At 34.3% G+C, this 16,705-nt stretch overlaps 1 protein-coding gene across 1 annotated transcript in view; it reads right to left on the bottom strand.

The window, feature by feature from the left end:
* The window catches only part of CFAP61 (cilia and flagella associated protein 61), a 344,569-nt gene that overhangs the window by 110,945 nt on the left and 216,919 nt on the right, over positions 1–16,705 (bottom strand). Inside the window, exon 20 of the mRNA XM_051975854.1 lies at positions 8,626–8,800. Coding sequence (XP_051831814.1) covers positions 8,626–8,800 — 175 coding nt within the window. The remainder of the gene's footprint in view (positions 1–8,625; positions 8,801–16,705) is intronic.

Here is a 16,705-nt window from a genome sequence, read left to right on the forward strand (position 1 = left end):
CAATTCAAATCTGGTCTCAGACTCAAGACTCTTACTATGTGATCCTCAGTTTACCACAGTTTATCTCAGTTTCCTTAAATGTAAAATAGGTATAATAATAGCACTGACCTTGCAAGGTTGTTTGTAAAGATCAAATGAGAATATTTGTAAAAAGTGCTTAGCACTGTGTCTGAAACAAAGTAAATTTTATATAAATGCTTATTCCCTTTTCTATCCTTCTTTTCTCCACAACTCTATTATACGAAAAATCACAACCTTTTTTTTTTTTTAAAAACTTCAGAATGGTTATTGAATGACATTCAGATGTGGGAACAGAAGAGTACAGGGGAAAGAATTAAGGTTCCAGTGAGAGTTTTAACCTGGATTAAAATCTCAGCTCTGATGCTTATTATTTGTTATCTTAGTCAAGTCATTTAACTTTCAAGAACCTCAGTGTTCTTACCTGACAAATAGGAAAATTGTACTAGATGGCCTCTGTAGGTTCTTCTGTAAATTTATGATCCTATGAACTTATATCTGTGTTTTTAAAATTCAATGAATATTAAGCCCCTTTTATGCTATGTATTGTGCTAAATATGCCTACTGTGAGGATGAAAAATGATATTAGTTCCTCCTCTAGATTGGGGGGAACGATATACACATGCGTGTGTATATATATGTATATATATATACACATATATATACATACATAAAATTAAAATATAGGTTAGAATATCCTAAAAATGGAGGAGTAGTACAAGAAACAAAGGGATGAAAAGATCACCTATAATTTGGACTTCAATGTAAAAGAAATCAGTATTGAATTGGAAGTCAGAGGACTTGGGTTCAAATCCTAATTCATCCACATACTATCTGTATGACTCTTGGGACAAATAATCCTCTATGATTAGGAGGTAACATCTGAACTTGACCTTAAAGGAAGGAAGAAAGAAATCCATTTCAGGTATGGGAGTGGGATAAGAGAGGGCAAGACAATACTGGGGAATTTTGAGTAATCCAATTTGGTTGGAATGAAGGAGAGAATGGTGAAAAGTCTGAAAAGAAAATGTAAAATTAGATGTTGAAGGGGCAATCAGTCAACATGCATTTAAATGCTTACTAAGTGCCACATACTGACTAATCAATGGAGATCCAGAGAAAGAAAAATATGCCACAGGCACTGACTTCAAGGACTTCGGGGAGTTCAAGAAGGAAGGAGAGTATAGTCACTATATGGATAATGGCCAGTTAAAGAACTAGGATGTTGGAAGCAATGACAATAATTCTGAGAATGAAGAGCAAGATTGATAGTATAACCATGGGAAAGATGGAATGATAAAAGATCCCATCAAGGTCATCTAATCCAAACCCTAAATGGCTTCTGAATTTATCCAACTGGATAATGAATATTAGGGATGGTTTGGGTGAGATTCATGCTTAGGATTATGGGATTATGGTTTAATATTTTAAATTATTTTTTCAGAGGCCATGGACAATTAACAATAGTTTTAATATTGACATCAGACTAATTACATACTTTGCAGCCAAAGATGAAGAAACTTTATACTATCAATGAAAATAAGACTGGAAGTTGACTGTAAGTCAGTTCATAAGTTTCTTATTGCAAAATTCAAATTCAAATTGAAGAAAGTAGGGAAAGCCATCAGATCATATAGGTATGGCTTAAATAACATCCCTTATGAACAGAAAGTGGAAGTGATGAATAGATTTAAGGGATTAGATCTGGTGGAAAGAAAACCAGAAAAACTATGAATGAGATTTACAATATTACACAATATAAAAATAGCACAAAGAAAAAAGAGAGCAAGAAAGAAAAATGACTAATAAAGCTTTACAAATAGCTGAGAAAGGAAGGAAAGGGGAAGAAAAAAAGGAAAAATATACCCAAATAAGTTCAGAATTCCAGAGAATAGGAAGGAGAGATAAGGTTTTTTTGTTTTGTTTTTTAATGAGCAATACAGAGAAATAGAAGAAAACAGTAGAATGGAAAAGACAAGATCTCTTTAAATTGGAGATCTCAAGAACTTGAACAGAAACAGAAGATATGAAGAATGTTCAAATTATGAAACAATTATCTTATTTCACATGCCAGAAAAATTATGCTTAAGATTCTGCAAGCTAGATCTCATCGATATGTGAACTGAGAATCACAAGAAGATCTGAATAGTTTTCCAAAAAGCAAAGGAATTGAGAGACCAAATTGCCAACATTTGCTCAATTATGGAGAAAGCAAAGTGGTTTCAGAGTTTAAAAAACTATCATTGACTACATTAAAACCTTTGTGTGGATCATAACAAAATGTGGAAAGAACTCAAAAAGATGAGAATACCAGTTCATCTTACTTGTCACCTAAGGAACCTGTATATAGGCCAAAAAACAACATTTAGAACCAAACATGGAACAACTGATTAGTTTAAGATTGGGAAAGAAGTATGACAAAGCTGTATATCATCACTTTATTTAAATTTTATGCAGAGTACCAAACTAGACAAATCAAAATCCAGAAATAATGTTGCCAGGAGAAATATCAACAATGTTAGACATACAGATTATAACACTTCAGTGGCATAAAGTGAAAAAGAATTTAGAAGCCTCTTGATAATGGTGAAAGTATAAAGGTTAGGGTGAAAAATTAACATAAAAAAAAACCAAAAACTAAAGATCATGCCAACTGGTTGCATCACCTCTAGGCAAAGAGAGGGAAAAGAAATGAAAGCAGTGTCAGATTTTATATTCATGGACTCAAAGATCCCTGCAGATGGCTTCTACAGCCATAAAAAGTGAAAAATGCTTGCCCTTTGAAAGATAAGCTATGGCAAATCTGGAAAGCATGCTAAAAAGGAAAGATATCACTTTGCTGACAAGGGTCCATACAGTCAAAACTATGGTTTTTATAGTAGCAATGTATGGCTGTTAAGAGCTGGACTATAAGGAAAACTGAGTAGAATTGACACTTTCAAATTAAAATGCTAGAGAAGACTTTTTAAAAGTCCCTTAGACAGCAAAGACCAGAAAATACTTAAAAGAAATTAATTCAGGGGTAGGATTCTGGGAAGATGGTAGAAGTGACCAAAAAGAGAACCCTGACACAATAATGCAGGACATAATGCAAGAAAATTGTCCTAGAGTGATAGAACATGAGAGGAAAGTAGAAATAGAAAAAATCCACCTATCACCATCTCAAAGATATCCTTTGTGGAAGACACACAGGAATATTATTGTCAAATATAAAAACCCCTAGATCAAAGACTCCAAGAAAAATAAGAATTGGGCATATACATATATATATATATAGATAGTAAAAGAAAGGCATGTTGGGGGAGGGAATAGTTAGTAGCAAAAGATTTTAAAGGAGGGACAGGATGAAAGGAGAGAGAATAAATGGGGGAAAATACAATTAACAATAGTAATTGTAAAAAAAAATTCACAGCAAGTTTCTCTGATGGAATATTATAATTCTCTGGGAAATGATGAGCAGGAGGCTCTCAGGAAAAAACAACAACCTGGAATGTCCTCTATAAACTAAGTAAAATTATACTGCATACAAAGGAATAGCAACATTCTGGGATGATCAGCTGTAAATTACTTTGTTATTCTCAGTAGTACAATTATCCACAACTATTCTGAAGGACTTATGATGAAAAATCCTATCTATACTCAGGGAAGAAACTGGGTCTGAATATAGATCAAAGCGTTCTCTCTTTATTTTTTAACTTAATTTTTCTTGAGGGTTTTTATTTTCATTATGGTAAGAGATCTATATTTTTTTCACAACTTGACTTTTATAGAAATGTTTTACATAATTTCATATGTGATTTCTTAATTGTGGGTATGGATAAAGGAGATAACCTGGAACTCAAAAATCTTAAAAACAAATTGTTTTGAATGTAACTGAGAAGAAAATGTTAAATAAACAAAATTAGAATTGAAGACTAAATAGGAAAGGAAAAGAGATTAGAATAGAAAAAGTGGTTCAAGTAGTTCAAGAGAGAAAGCAGGAATAGAAGAATCATTGTGGGTAAAGGACAGGATCTAGAAGAAATAATGGAAAAGATAAATTGTAAAAGTATTAATATTTAGCTCAATAAGCTATCTACCAGTTTAACAAGCTAAATATTTAAATATTGTAAAGTTGCTAAAATCTTTGAATCCTGACTTTGGCACTTATTGCTTTGAACAAATCAATTTACCTCTGTGAGACTTATTTTCTTCCTCTATAAAATGAAAAAAAAAATAGGATCAGATCTTTTTAAAGATCATTTCTTGTTCTATTCCTTAAAATCAAATGAAATTATTGCACATTAAGAAGTTTTGTTATTTAGAATATTATCGAATATTAATTTGCTTTGCAAATAGTTACATTGGCTTTCCCTATTTGAAATTTCTAGAAATGCTCTGATTTCTCAGTACTTTATCTTTATCTTCACAAATATTAATACCAAAAAATTAACATTTTAGAACAACCTAATAACTTAATATTTTAAACTTAAAAATCATTTGATTCTTTTTTTGCTAAGTTGAAACATAAGATTTCTTTGACCTTAGCATGACCTGTTTCATTATGCTTTGCAAAAAGAGAAAAGAAAAGAAAGAAAGAATACATTAGACATAGTAACAAAAGCTTTGCTTGGTGATTCATGCACTGGAATTTTAATGTTATAATTTTCTTACAAATATGCTTTTAATAAGTCAGTAAACTGTATTTAGCTAGAGATGAAAATAATTGATCCATTTCAAGCTATTAAGGCAGTTTTTTTTTTACCTTACTCCCAACCAATTTTTTTCATTTTCATAGAAAGTACAGGACTAATAGCAGATGAATTTTAATTGGTTTCAATTGTAGTCATAAAATGTTACAGTGGTATTATTAGGCTGCTGGATTTTGTCAGAAAAACCCCATGGTGAACTCCATAGTATATGTTGTATATTATTTTGGGAAATATTTATAATAGCAATTTAGGCTATCTTCAACATACAGTGCAGCCATTCAAATAGTTTAATCTCTCTCCCTTCCTTCTAGCTCCCCTCTCTATGTAACTTTCCCATTAGAATGTAACTTCTTTGATGTGGGAACTATCTTGTTTGCTTATATTTCTATGCTGAGTGTTTAGCACAATACTGCACATGTCAAGTTCTTAATAAATGCTTTATCCATCTATCATCTAGTTATCTCTGCTATCTCTTAATTATCTGTGTCTCTCTACCATCCAACGTCTTTTTATTTATCATCTATCTTACCATCTATTATCTATCTTTTGATCATTTATTTTGATCACTTACCTATCATTTATCAGTTTCTATATCTATTATCTCCCTATCATCTACTATTTCTATAATATATATGCTGACCTTGACTTTATACCTTTAGAAAATATTTCATTCTATTTGTTAACTTTACCACAAAGCAACAATTGATTTTTTGAGATAAGTTATAAAGTAGATGATGGGGTAAAGATTGTGAATGTCTTTACTAATTTATAGGATAGGAACTGGCATTGGTTCTGATATATCATTGGTATAGGGAAATAGCATATGACATCTATATGTATTTTTGATTGATAGAAAATTGAGAGGTTGTGAGTAGACTGGCAGTTTCAGTCTTATTTTGAAGACTACTTAAAAGACAAGAGAGTGTTTGGGAAGAAGTATATAAATTTAGCCAGAAGATAAAGGTCTGGAAATTGCTGATTTTAAAGAGTCAATGTATTACTTGGAACTACGCTCAAAAAGTTATCAAACTGTGCATACCCTTTGATCCAGCAGTGTTACTACTGGGCTTATATCCCAAAGAGATCTTAAAGGAGGGAAAGAGATCTGTATGTGCAAGAATGTTTGTGGCAGCCCTGTTTGTAGTGGCTAAAAGCTGGAAAATGAATGGATGCCCATCAATTGGAGAATGGTTGGGTAAATTGTGGTATATGAATGTTATGGAATATTATTGTTCCGTAAGAAGTGACCAGCAGGATGATTTCAGAAAGGCCTGGAGAGATTTACATGAATTGATGTGCAATGAGCAGGACGAGAAGATCATTATAGATTTCAACAACAATACTATGTGATGATCAATTCTGATGGATGTGGCCCTCTTCAACAATGAGATGAACCAAATCAGAACTGAACCAGCTACACCCAGGGAAAGAACTCTGGGAGATGACTATGAACCACTACATAGAATCCCCAATCTCTCTATGTTTTTGTCCGCCTGCATTTTTGATTTCCTTCACAGGCTAATTGTACACTATTTCAAAGTCTGATTCTTTTTGTGCAGCAAAGTAACTGTATGGACATGTATACATATATTGTGCTTAACTTATACTCTAACATATTTAACATGTATTGGTCAACCTGCCATCTGGGGAAAGGGGTGGGGGGAAGGAGAGGAAAAGTTGGAACAAAAGGATTTGCAACTGTCAATGCTGAAAAATTACCTATGCATATATTTGTTAAAAAAAAAAGCTATATATAAAAAAGTCAATGTATTTAGAAAAGGAAAGAATGTTATTGAGAAGAAAAAAATGAATTATAATAAAAAATGTCCACTCAAAAGGAGGCATTTCTCATGTGTTATTAAACTGACATGAAGAGAAAGCTGGGATTGAGAGGTAGAGCAATATAGTAATGTAGTAGCTCTCGACTCCCTAACTTTAGTTCTAACCTTTTGACCCTAGAAAATTCTCAAGAATTCTAGTATTCTTTTATATGGATGCCACAACTAGAATTAATTAGTTAGAAACACTGATTAGAAACTCTGCCAGTTTCCTATCTGAAGACAAGCCTATAGAACCACGCACAAATTGACAAAAACAAAATAAAACAAAACAAAAACCTATTTGTTAAGTTCTTACTCTGTATCATAGATTTTGGAGCATAGATAGGAAAAAAACAAGAGAGACCCTGCTCTCAATAAATTCAAACTCTAACTGGGGGAGACAACACATATAATAAAGATCAATTGCAAGGCAGGTGGAAGGGTCCAGAAGTCTTAAGAGTGTAGTGTGTGATGGCAGGAGAGGCAGCATGAGGTCAAAAAGCAGTGCTGGGCACCAAGGCAGGGCAGATGGGAAGGCCTGGAGGTCCTCCCTCAGTCAATGACTTGCCCAGCCTATTCCAATCATATAGTCAAACCTAACTGAGTTTTGGGTAAACTCAATACAGAGACAGTCAAAAGAAGCAAGCAAAGTGGCCACCGAGATGACGAGTCTTTCTGTCACCTGGCTGTCCCTATCATGTATTTGTAAATAAAGATATATTCATAAATACAGTACAGCGCGGGTGTAATATGTATATTTATAAGTAGGTATATAAACATATTTGCAGAAAGAGAGACCAAAATAGAGACAGAGAGATGATGTATCTTCCTGCCACCTGGCTTCTCTATCATGTATTTTCTCATACACACATGTACATATGTATGTATGTGTGTTTTTATACAATGCACATATTTGTGTGTATATAAACATATATATGTGTTGTACACATAAACATATTCATACATGGAAATAGTGACAGAAAAAGTGAGAGAGAAAGTAGCCTCACTAGGTAAGCTTCCTCATTTCCTCATCTATAAAATGACAGAGTCAGTTTGGGTGCCTTCAAGGTTCCTCCAACTGTCAATTCCAAAATCAGTGGCAAGTTGGACATATTTTATATATTAGGCTAGTGATTTTCATACTTCAGAGCAACTGATTTATGAGAATTAAATACTCAAATAGAACATTCTTGAGTTTGACTTTGATAAAATCAATAATTATTTGCCCCATACCCTTTGATTACAGCATTCATCCAAGTATTTGTATACTTGTAGATCACAGGAAAAAGATTAAGGGTGACTAAAGTGTTCTGGAAAACTCAAAAAATATATAGTTCACAAATTTTCATTTCTTGCTGATCCCTTTTAAATTTCTCATCAAAGACAGATGGCTATGCCTTATTTTAATGTTTTGCCTTCTCCCTCTCCCCATCCTACTACTTTCCAGCCACTTTTTGAATCCTTAGATCAAGTAGGCAAAAAGTATTAACTAACTGAACTCTCATTGGCATTTTTATTTTGTCAAATTTCGGTGAAATCTAAGGTAAAAGTAATTGAATAATGGATACTTTTGTACATATTTTTATGTATTCATTTTAGCACAAAAAGTGGTATACAACTTAAATATGTACATCTGTGTGAATTACTCTATAGATAACACTAAAGAAGGGGACAATGTATTTTGAAGAGAAAAAATAAAGCTCTCCTAATTTAGACCTCCTGTTTTTTCTAGGTCTTTTTAGCTTTAGAAAAGCAGACATATTTTTCATATAATTGCTAAACATGTTTGCTTATTAAATTATTCTTTAATTAGTTAATGATTTTAGCCAAGCTTTGCTCTTAGGATATTCATTTTGTGGCATATAATAATTATAGATAATTAAACTATCTCAAGCCTTTTTTTCCCCCAGCAAACATTCTGGGTGTCCAAAAATGACAACAAGTTGTAAATTAATCTGGAAAACAAAGCATGACAGATGAAAGATTTGGTTGGAATTAATTAGGCAGTAATTATATGCTGAACTAGATGAAGAATGAGACTCATTATAGAAAGAAAATACTGCTCTGAAAATGTTTATAGTTACAAAAATCCGTACCTTCTGAAGGAATAAGGTTCTCCTTTATCCATTTCAGTGCCCTTAAGCAATCTTCCTCATCATTGAGAGTGAAAAGATTAGAAGGGATTTGGCCAGTGTATCTTTGCTTGCTGTCCTTCTCGATCTCTCTGTTAGTCAATAGTTTAGTGATGTCAGCTCCTGTGGGACATGGGACCTGAGGCAAATATATCAAGAGAAACAATATGTTAGATGATGACATAGTCATTCTAATGCAGAAGTGACATGAAGAATGGCTGGAATCGGTATGTTCCTTTAGGAGTGCCATTAATAACCCCTGACAGAAGAGGTAATTAGTGATAAACTAAAAAGAGGTGGTGGGCTATAGTTCAAGAAAATTCAAATGTAGCCCCTACAGTCTACAACTCTTTGAAATTTTGCAATATTCTGTTTTATGACTTGCGAGACGGAGCAGGAGGGAATAAACATTTAAATAACACCTACTATGTGCTAAGCTTTTTGCTAAATGCTTTACAGATGTCTCATGATTCAGGCCAGTTCCAATGATCAAGTGATGATGAGAGCCATCTACACTCTGAGAGGGGATGGTGGAAAATGAGTGTGGATCACAATATAGCATTTTTCACTTCTTTTGTTATTTGCTTGAATTTTATTTTCTTTTTCATTTTTTTCCTTTTTGATCTGATTTTTCTTGTGAGCAAGATAATTATGTATGTCTATATTGTACTTACACATATATATCATATTTAACATAAAAAATAAAGTGAATACTATGTGCTATAATTTTTTTAATGTAAAAAAAAAAGTTAAATGTCTCATTGGATCCTCCCAACAACCTTGCAAAAAGGGAAGTACAGATATCATCCCCATTTCACAGTTGAGGAAACTGGGTTTAAGTGACTTCCTTAGGGTCATAAATTCATGAAGACATATTTGAGTTCAGGTTTTCCTGATCCCAGCCCCAGCACCCTAGCTAACTCACCACATTGCTACCTCTCTGGCTTGGCAGCCAAAGCTGGTATTTTACCTAAGCAGCTTCCCACCCCTACCTGGTATAATTTGGAGGGAATGAGAAAGTTTCCTGTCTTTCCCCATTGACCTCCTTGGCATCTGAAATTCTCACCATCGCTATCATTCCCACACTGTTTCCTAAAGGCTCCCATTAAAAGGCAATTATGTTACCTGGGAAGCCTAACATGTCTAACAGATTAACAGCCATTAACACACCAGCACAATTAGTTTATTAACAGGGCAGAGCCAAAGGGGATGGGACATCGTGCAGGCAAATTCGAATGAGGGAACAGGCAGAACTATCTGGGAGATAAGGGCTGGAAGATACAGAGGACTGGGGTGCCAGTGAGACTGCCACCAAGGGAAGGAAAGCACTGAAGACCCACAATTTTCTCTTTGACTCTTCTTGTCTGCAGCTGCCTGGTATAAATCTCCCAGTCCTCTGCAGATGTGCTCACTTTCCCAGCAGCTGGATGTGGCAGTTTTTGCTGCTTATAACCTAATATTAAAGTCAATTTCTATTTTCTTAAATATTTATTCTGTTTTTCCTCATGGGCAGCTTTGATTGGATGGAAATAGAAATCTTGGGATCAGAGCATGCTATTAGTTAAAACTGGCTTGGGGTATTTAAAATGGTAACTTCCTCTCTGCCATGCCAAAGTACATTAGGTGCTAGTCCTCATTTTAGTCCTTTATCTCTTGGTCAAGATAAGTTGGACAGTCCTACATAGGACAACTTTTAGGATTCTGGATTAAAGAATAGGAAAAGACTGTGTCTAAAAACAAAAGATCTTTTGGAAAATAATTTCAGTATCTGGGTGTTGAAAAAGGAAACTATTGCATGAACTTGAATTAGCTTTCTAGCTTTTAACACCCTCATACTACTTTTCAATTGAATGGCAAGTTCAGGAGAACATGTTTAATTTTATTTTTTAATTCCTTGTAATACAGGATTAATTTGACCTCCTTCTTTGATCTCAGATCAGAATGGTATTTTCGCTGGCTCCCACAAGACAAATTAGACTCCTGTACATCCCTCATGGAATTTCTGCAGCAGCTAATGTTGGGATTGTTGGGCACAGTTGAGGAAGCACCAATGGACAGCTCACTCTTACAGGGAAAATGCATACATAAACCTTTAATATGTAGAGAAGCAAGCAAGTGAATCCAGGAGAATAATATATATATTTGTCAACTTTTCTCCTGTCTTATAAACTCTGGCGAGTTATATAAAACCCTGCTCTAGCTAAGTATAGAGGAAAAGGCACTCATTCCTTTTACCTATGGGACAATTAAAATATTCTCTTATTATTATAAATCATATAAGGGAGGAAAATGTTACTCAATATACCAGTCACAAAATTCCTCAGAAAGAACATTTTGTATATAACTTTTGGGCAACTACAATCAATTAGATCAATAGTCTTAAATTTTTCTTTAAATTATTAAGGAAAAAGGATTTTTTGAAATGTGAAATGAAATGATGGTTTTAAATTAATTTGAATCCAAGATATAATGTAGTCCTACTTTTCTGGATATTATTAAAATGTCAACCAGTTCTGCTATTTTTTGAAGATAACCACAAAAACATGTTTTAGAAAGATACAATTAAGAGATAAGATTTTCTTTCTGCAAAATGGACCTATAATTCTTCTGATAATCTTAATACTTATTAAATAGACAACCAGTTGCTTTTATCAACATGAACAATATACATAATAGTGACCATAAGTCATTATAGTTTTGAAATCTTAATGGAAGAACAGAAGAGAGGCTGGTAGTACGGAAGAAAATGGAATTTTAGTCACATCAGATCACTGTAGTAGTCATGCTTTAATGAACCAGAAAAAAAGTTCTTCACATAAAATTATAATGAAGAACAAATTGACAACCTTTCAATTTATAAAACTCTCAGTGCATTCCCCTTCCACATAGTGGGTATAGTACAGTTAGAAAAAGGTAAAGGGAAAACAACAAAGTCTAAACTAAAAATGAGTTTACTACATTTGCCAAAAGTATAATAATTTCCCCATAATCTATATATAAATTCCTATATGGTCTAGCATTCACGAAGTTCTCTGTGACAATTACTGTGGTATGAAGAAGTAGGGAAAATGTCACTGAAGGACAAGGTTTTTGTGCCTATAGGATGACATTTCCCACATTATTAGGGCAGACAAAGGGGATAATAATAGTTAAAAAGACTGAGTCCAAAGTAAACTGTCCAGAGCTTGGTAGAACTCAAGTAACAGGCAAAGGTCCCTGTGTAGAGAACTAGCTACAGTAGCATTCAAATGGAAATAGCAATAATAAAAGTAATGTTAAGGGTATGAGTGTTTTGTAATCATGAGACTTAAGCCATACTATCTATCCCAATTAGAGTGTTTTCTGGCACCAAGAGCATGTTTCTAGCGAAAATTGTTAATTAGCTCATCAAAATGGCACCATCTTTTTTTAGGACTTCTTTTCATTTGATTCACTTTAATAGGCATTTATTAAGTGTCAATTGTGTGTGAGGTGTTATAATAGGAGCTGGAGATACAAGGCAATAATGAAACTGTCTTTGCCTGCAGGGAGCTTCCATTCAGATGTATACAGATAAATAAAAAGAAAGCATAATACAAAGTTACATGGAGAGAGCACTAAAAATTGGAGGATCCTGATAAACTTTGTATAGAAGATGGTCTTGAATTTTGCAGGAAAATGGAGATTCTAAAAGGTAGAGGTGAAGACAAGGTATAGTCAGGTAGGTGGTGCTTGAAATTCCTGCTTCCAGGCAGGCTGAGGCTGGCAGATTGTTTAAGCTCATGAATTCTGAGATAAGTGAGCTCCAGTGAAGAATGCATTTATCCTAAATTCTTCCCAAGATGCTGTATCACTAGGAGTGAGGGCCACTAGATGCCCAGTTGGAATTGGAGCAGATCAGAGCTCCTATGCTGATTAATAGTGAAGTCGAGATTGAATGGCTCTCCAGGTGTGGGGGACCATCTGTGTAAGGGAATGAGGTAGGAGATAGAATGTTTTGCACAGGAAGCAGCAGTTCAATTTGACTAGAATAGAAAATAATATGAAAATAAGACTGAAAAAGAAGCTGGAACCATATTATGAAGGGTTTTTAATGCCATACTGAAGACTTTATAACTTAGCCTAGAGGTAATAAGGAATTACTAAAAAGTTTTGATTATAAGAATGATGTTATAATAACAGGCTTTTTCTTTTAGCCTCCCTCCCCAACAATCTTATTAGATAGTTTATTGGACCTCTATTTTATTCCAATTGATATTAATCAGTTTGATATGATTCCATATCAGAACCATTTTAAGTTCTGATAGTAGGCATCAAAGCTATCAGCTGCAGATTATAAATTCATTTGCTTAATCAAAGGAAGCTAGAGGGCCTCCACCCTTATTTTTGTGTTAAGGTCTGTTTACTAGCCTGTTGGTCAACCAATGGGAATCTGTTTTTTTGTGTAGAATCTCCTAGAGGCTCAAGAGCAAGGTCTATCCACCAATCAGACTCTGAATTTTTGGCCTGTTTCATTTGTATTGTCCCTGGAGGAAGGGGATCTTGGATTGTGGTTCACTTTATTAGAGGGGACCATGAAGCCTTTAATGCCATTGGACAATTTTGAAAATCCCCAAATAATTCATCTTATAATATAGACTTGAGATTCCAGGTATAATCAATATATAAAGTACCATACAAAATTTAATGTTAAATTGTTCAAATTACTTATAGTAATTTGAAATTTGGTAACTGATGAACAGTTTAATGAGTTAAGTCATTTATTTAGGCTATGAATAGATTGATACTGTCATTTGATCATTCCTTCATTTTGTTTATTTGGTATTTACTAACCTTGCATAGCTCAATCATAAGGTCCTTGTTCAAAATTCCAAGGAACTATGCCCATAATCCCAGCAATTGTGAAACTATAGCTGTCATTTTTTTTGAGCTCAGGAATTTTGAGCTGCTGTGGGCTGTGACTTCGTGGTGTCCAAACTGTTTGACAAAAATATAGTTGAGTGCCTGTACTGATAATGGCTAATGGTACAAAGAGGTTGAGTGCTTATTTCCTTAATGCTAGAAATATACAAATAAGGGGATCGGACCCCAGGCTAAAAACTTATTAAAATAGGTCATTATTATAAAAGTTAAATTTCAGCCTAGTCTCTGACCCAAAATACAGATATTAGAAGCAATGAATAAGTCCATTACTGCCTACATGAGAAAGCCAAACCTTCTCTAAATATAAAGAAAGATTAAGAACTTCTCTCTCAACTACTGTTTTCTTCACAATCCTATTAGACCACAAAAACTGATTGCAACTGATAGTATCATCTTCCAGAGAATTCATAGCATATATCCTTAATTAGGAGGATGGAGCAATAATCAGTTGTATTTCTATTTTCTGCTCTGATACTAAATTAGGTCAGCCACATGTATCTCCAAATTTCATTCTAATATTTTTGGTTTTCAAGTACACCGTCTTAGACACATTGTTTTTCATCTTTCTGATTCTATACACCAAAATCATCTATTTAGAAAGCTGCTAAATGATAAGACAAACAGATGAAGGAACCTGGTAAGTTTCCAAAATCTCCTAATGTGCTGGGATAGATCAATATTTTAGGAATATTAATTTAGCAACTAGGTGGAGGATAATTAGAGTGCAGACTGCAGGCAGGGATAACAACCAGGAAGCTACTAGAGTGGTTCAGACAAAATGTGATGAGGACTTAAAATAAGGTAGAAAATGTGTGAACAGAAATGAAGTGATGGCTATGAGATGAGTTGTGGAGGCAGAATCAATAAAACTTGGCAACTCCCAGTGTGGCTGAAGGAAGGGGAAGAGTCACAGGAGAGAAGGATTTCAAAGCAAAAGAATACAAAGCATAAATAAGCGCTCAATTACTGGAGTAGGTTGTTCCAGCCTGGATAAGCTGTGTTGTTAGCACAGTATGGAAGGTAGTGCAGCTGAGCAGGGAGGGAAGGAAAGGAGCAGTTAGAATCGGCAATCCTGGAGTACACTTGTCTTTTTCCCGTAGTGAGCCTGGCTGCAATAAGAGTGAGTAAACAAGTATTGATTAGGTGCTTACGATGAGCCAGGCATTGTGCAAGATGGGAGGGATGCGGATGCCAGCAAAAAAAGACACAGTCTCTGCCTTGAAGGGAAAAAAGGAAGATAAAGGACCCTGACAGCGGAGCATGGTTTTGAAGTCGAGCAAGTCAGTAAGAATTAGTAGGATTTTCATTGCTGGTCTTTGTAAATTAATTCATATTATTTATGCAGAACCTTGTAGTATTTGGTGGTAGAGAGGAAACAGGACCTCCCCAATTAGCATCAGTTATTCCCAGGTGGATTTCTCTTTGTGTTTATGAATTATTCTTCCCTGGTCATGTCCCTGGAGAGGTCTAGGCACTGGATTCTGCTGCTGAGGTTCCTGAAGTCTCGAGCATAGAGAACACCAAGGGAATTTAGTGATAACGAACAGGTCATAGGTTCTCAAAAACTGCCTCAGTTTTCTCCTCTGTCAAATGAGGAGGAAAATAACCCCTATCTCCCAGGGTCATTGTGAAGATCAACCAAGGTAGTAACTGTCATATGCTTAGCACTGGAACATACTAAATGCTATATAAATGTTCATTCTCACGAATCATGCTCTCTCCTTTGTGGGTATCTGTGTCAGAGTTTGGGGACTCAAATTCTCTCAGATCTTGGACAATTTTCGGCCTTCATTTGATACAGGCTTTAACTGACTTAATCAGACTTTTAAATTAGCATACCATATCCTGTAAAGACTTAAAGACACTTAAAGACAATGAAGAAGGATAAGACTTGGTGAAATAATAAAATAGGACTCAAAATTCTTGTTTTATGGAGAGAATCTCTATTACTGTATGTTTTTTTCTGCCTTCATTGTGATGACAGTACTCTTACTAGAAAAATATCTGGTAATACCTGATTTTGATAATTGGAATCTTAGCATAATGGATAATTGGAATCTTAGATAATGCAGTTCTCTTTGACAGTGTCAAGACACAAAGGGAATAATAATAATAGTAGTAGTAGTAGTAATATTTAACATTTACGTAAAACTTTAAAGTTTTCAAGGCACTACATATTTTATCTCATTTGATCCTTATCAAATTTTAAACCTTCTGTTAGAACAAGAACTTGAGATTATCTAGTCTAACTTTCCTATTTTACAGATGAGAAAACATTCTCATGGAGATCAGCTGACTTGCTCAGTCATACAAAGTAACGAATGATAAAACCCATCTTCCTGATTCTAATCTAGGGTTTTTCAAGATTACATCATTTTGTTCTTTAATAATCAGTATCTTATTTGATCCTGACTGATAACCACCCTAAGAAATACTTCAGAATCACAGAATCTCAGTATTGAAAAGCACCTCAGGAACCATTTATTCCAGCAGGAACAAAAATTACCCCATTCAATACTCTATCTAGTGATGATCTAGTCTTTTCTTGAGGATCTCTAGTGAGATGGAACTACTCTTATAAGCCTGATATTCTGCTTTATAAAATTCAGTTTTATTTTCAATTCCAAAACCTCTCCTCCACCTGCGTGTCATTTTCCTTGTTAACTCTTCCAATCTGATGAATATAAGCCTCAGAGTTGTTTTAATTTGAATTTCTCTAGTTATTAGTGATTTAGAGCATTTTTTTCTCCATATGACTACTGATAGCTTGTATTTCTTCCTCTGAAAACTGCCTATCTTTGACCATTTATTAATTGGGGAATGATCATATTCTTACAGATTTGACTAAATTCCCTTATATAGCTTGAAATGAGCCTCCTATCAGAGAAGCTTGCTACAAAAATCCCGCCCCCCCCTTCCTTTCCTGCTTCTTTTATCATTTTAGTTACCTTGGATTTATTTGTACAAAAACTTTTTTTTTTAAATTTATGTAATCAAAACTATTGATTTTGCCTTTTGTGAATCTTAATCTACTCCACTCATTTGCTTCTGTATATTGTGCATTCAATCTTTCCCACTGATCAATCTATTTCTTATCCAGACTAACTGATTTTTGATAATTATGGCTTTGTAGCATAGTTTG

Source organism: Antechinus flavipes, chromosome 2, assembly GCF_016432865.1.
Source record: "Antechinus flavipes isolate AdamAnt ecotype Samford, QLD, Australia chromosome 2, AdamAnt_v2, whole genome shotgun sequence".
Taxonomy (NCBI): domain Eukaryota; kingdom Metazoa; phylum Chordata; class Mammalia; order Dasyuromorphia; family Dasyuridae; genus Antechinus; species Antechinus flavipes.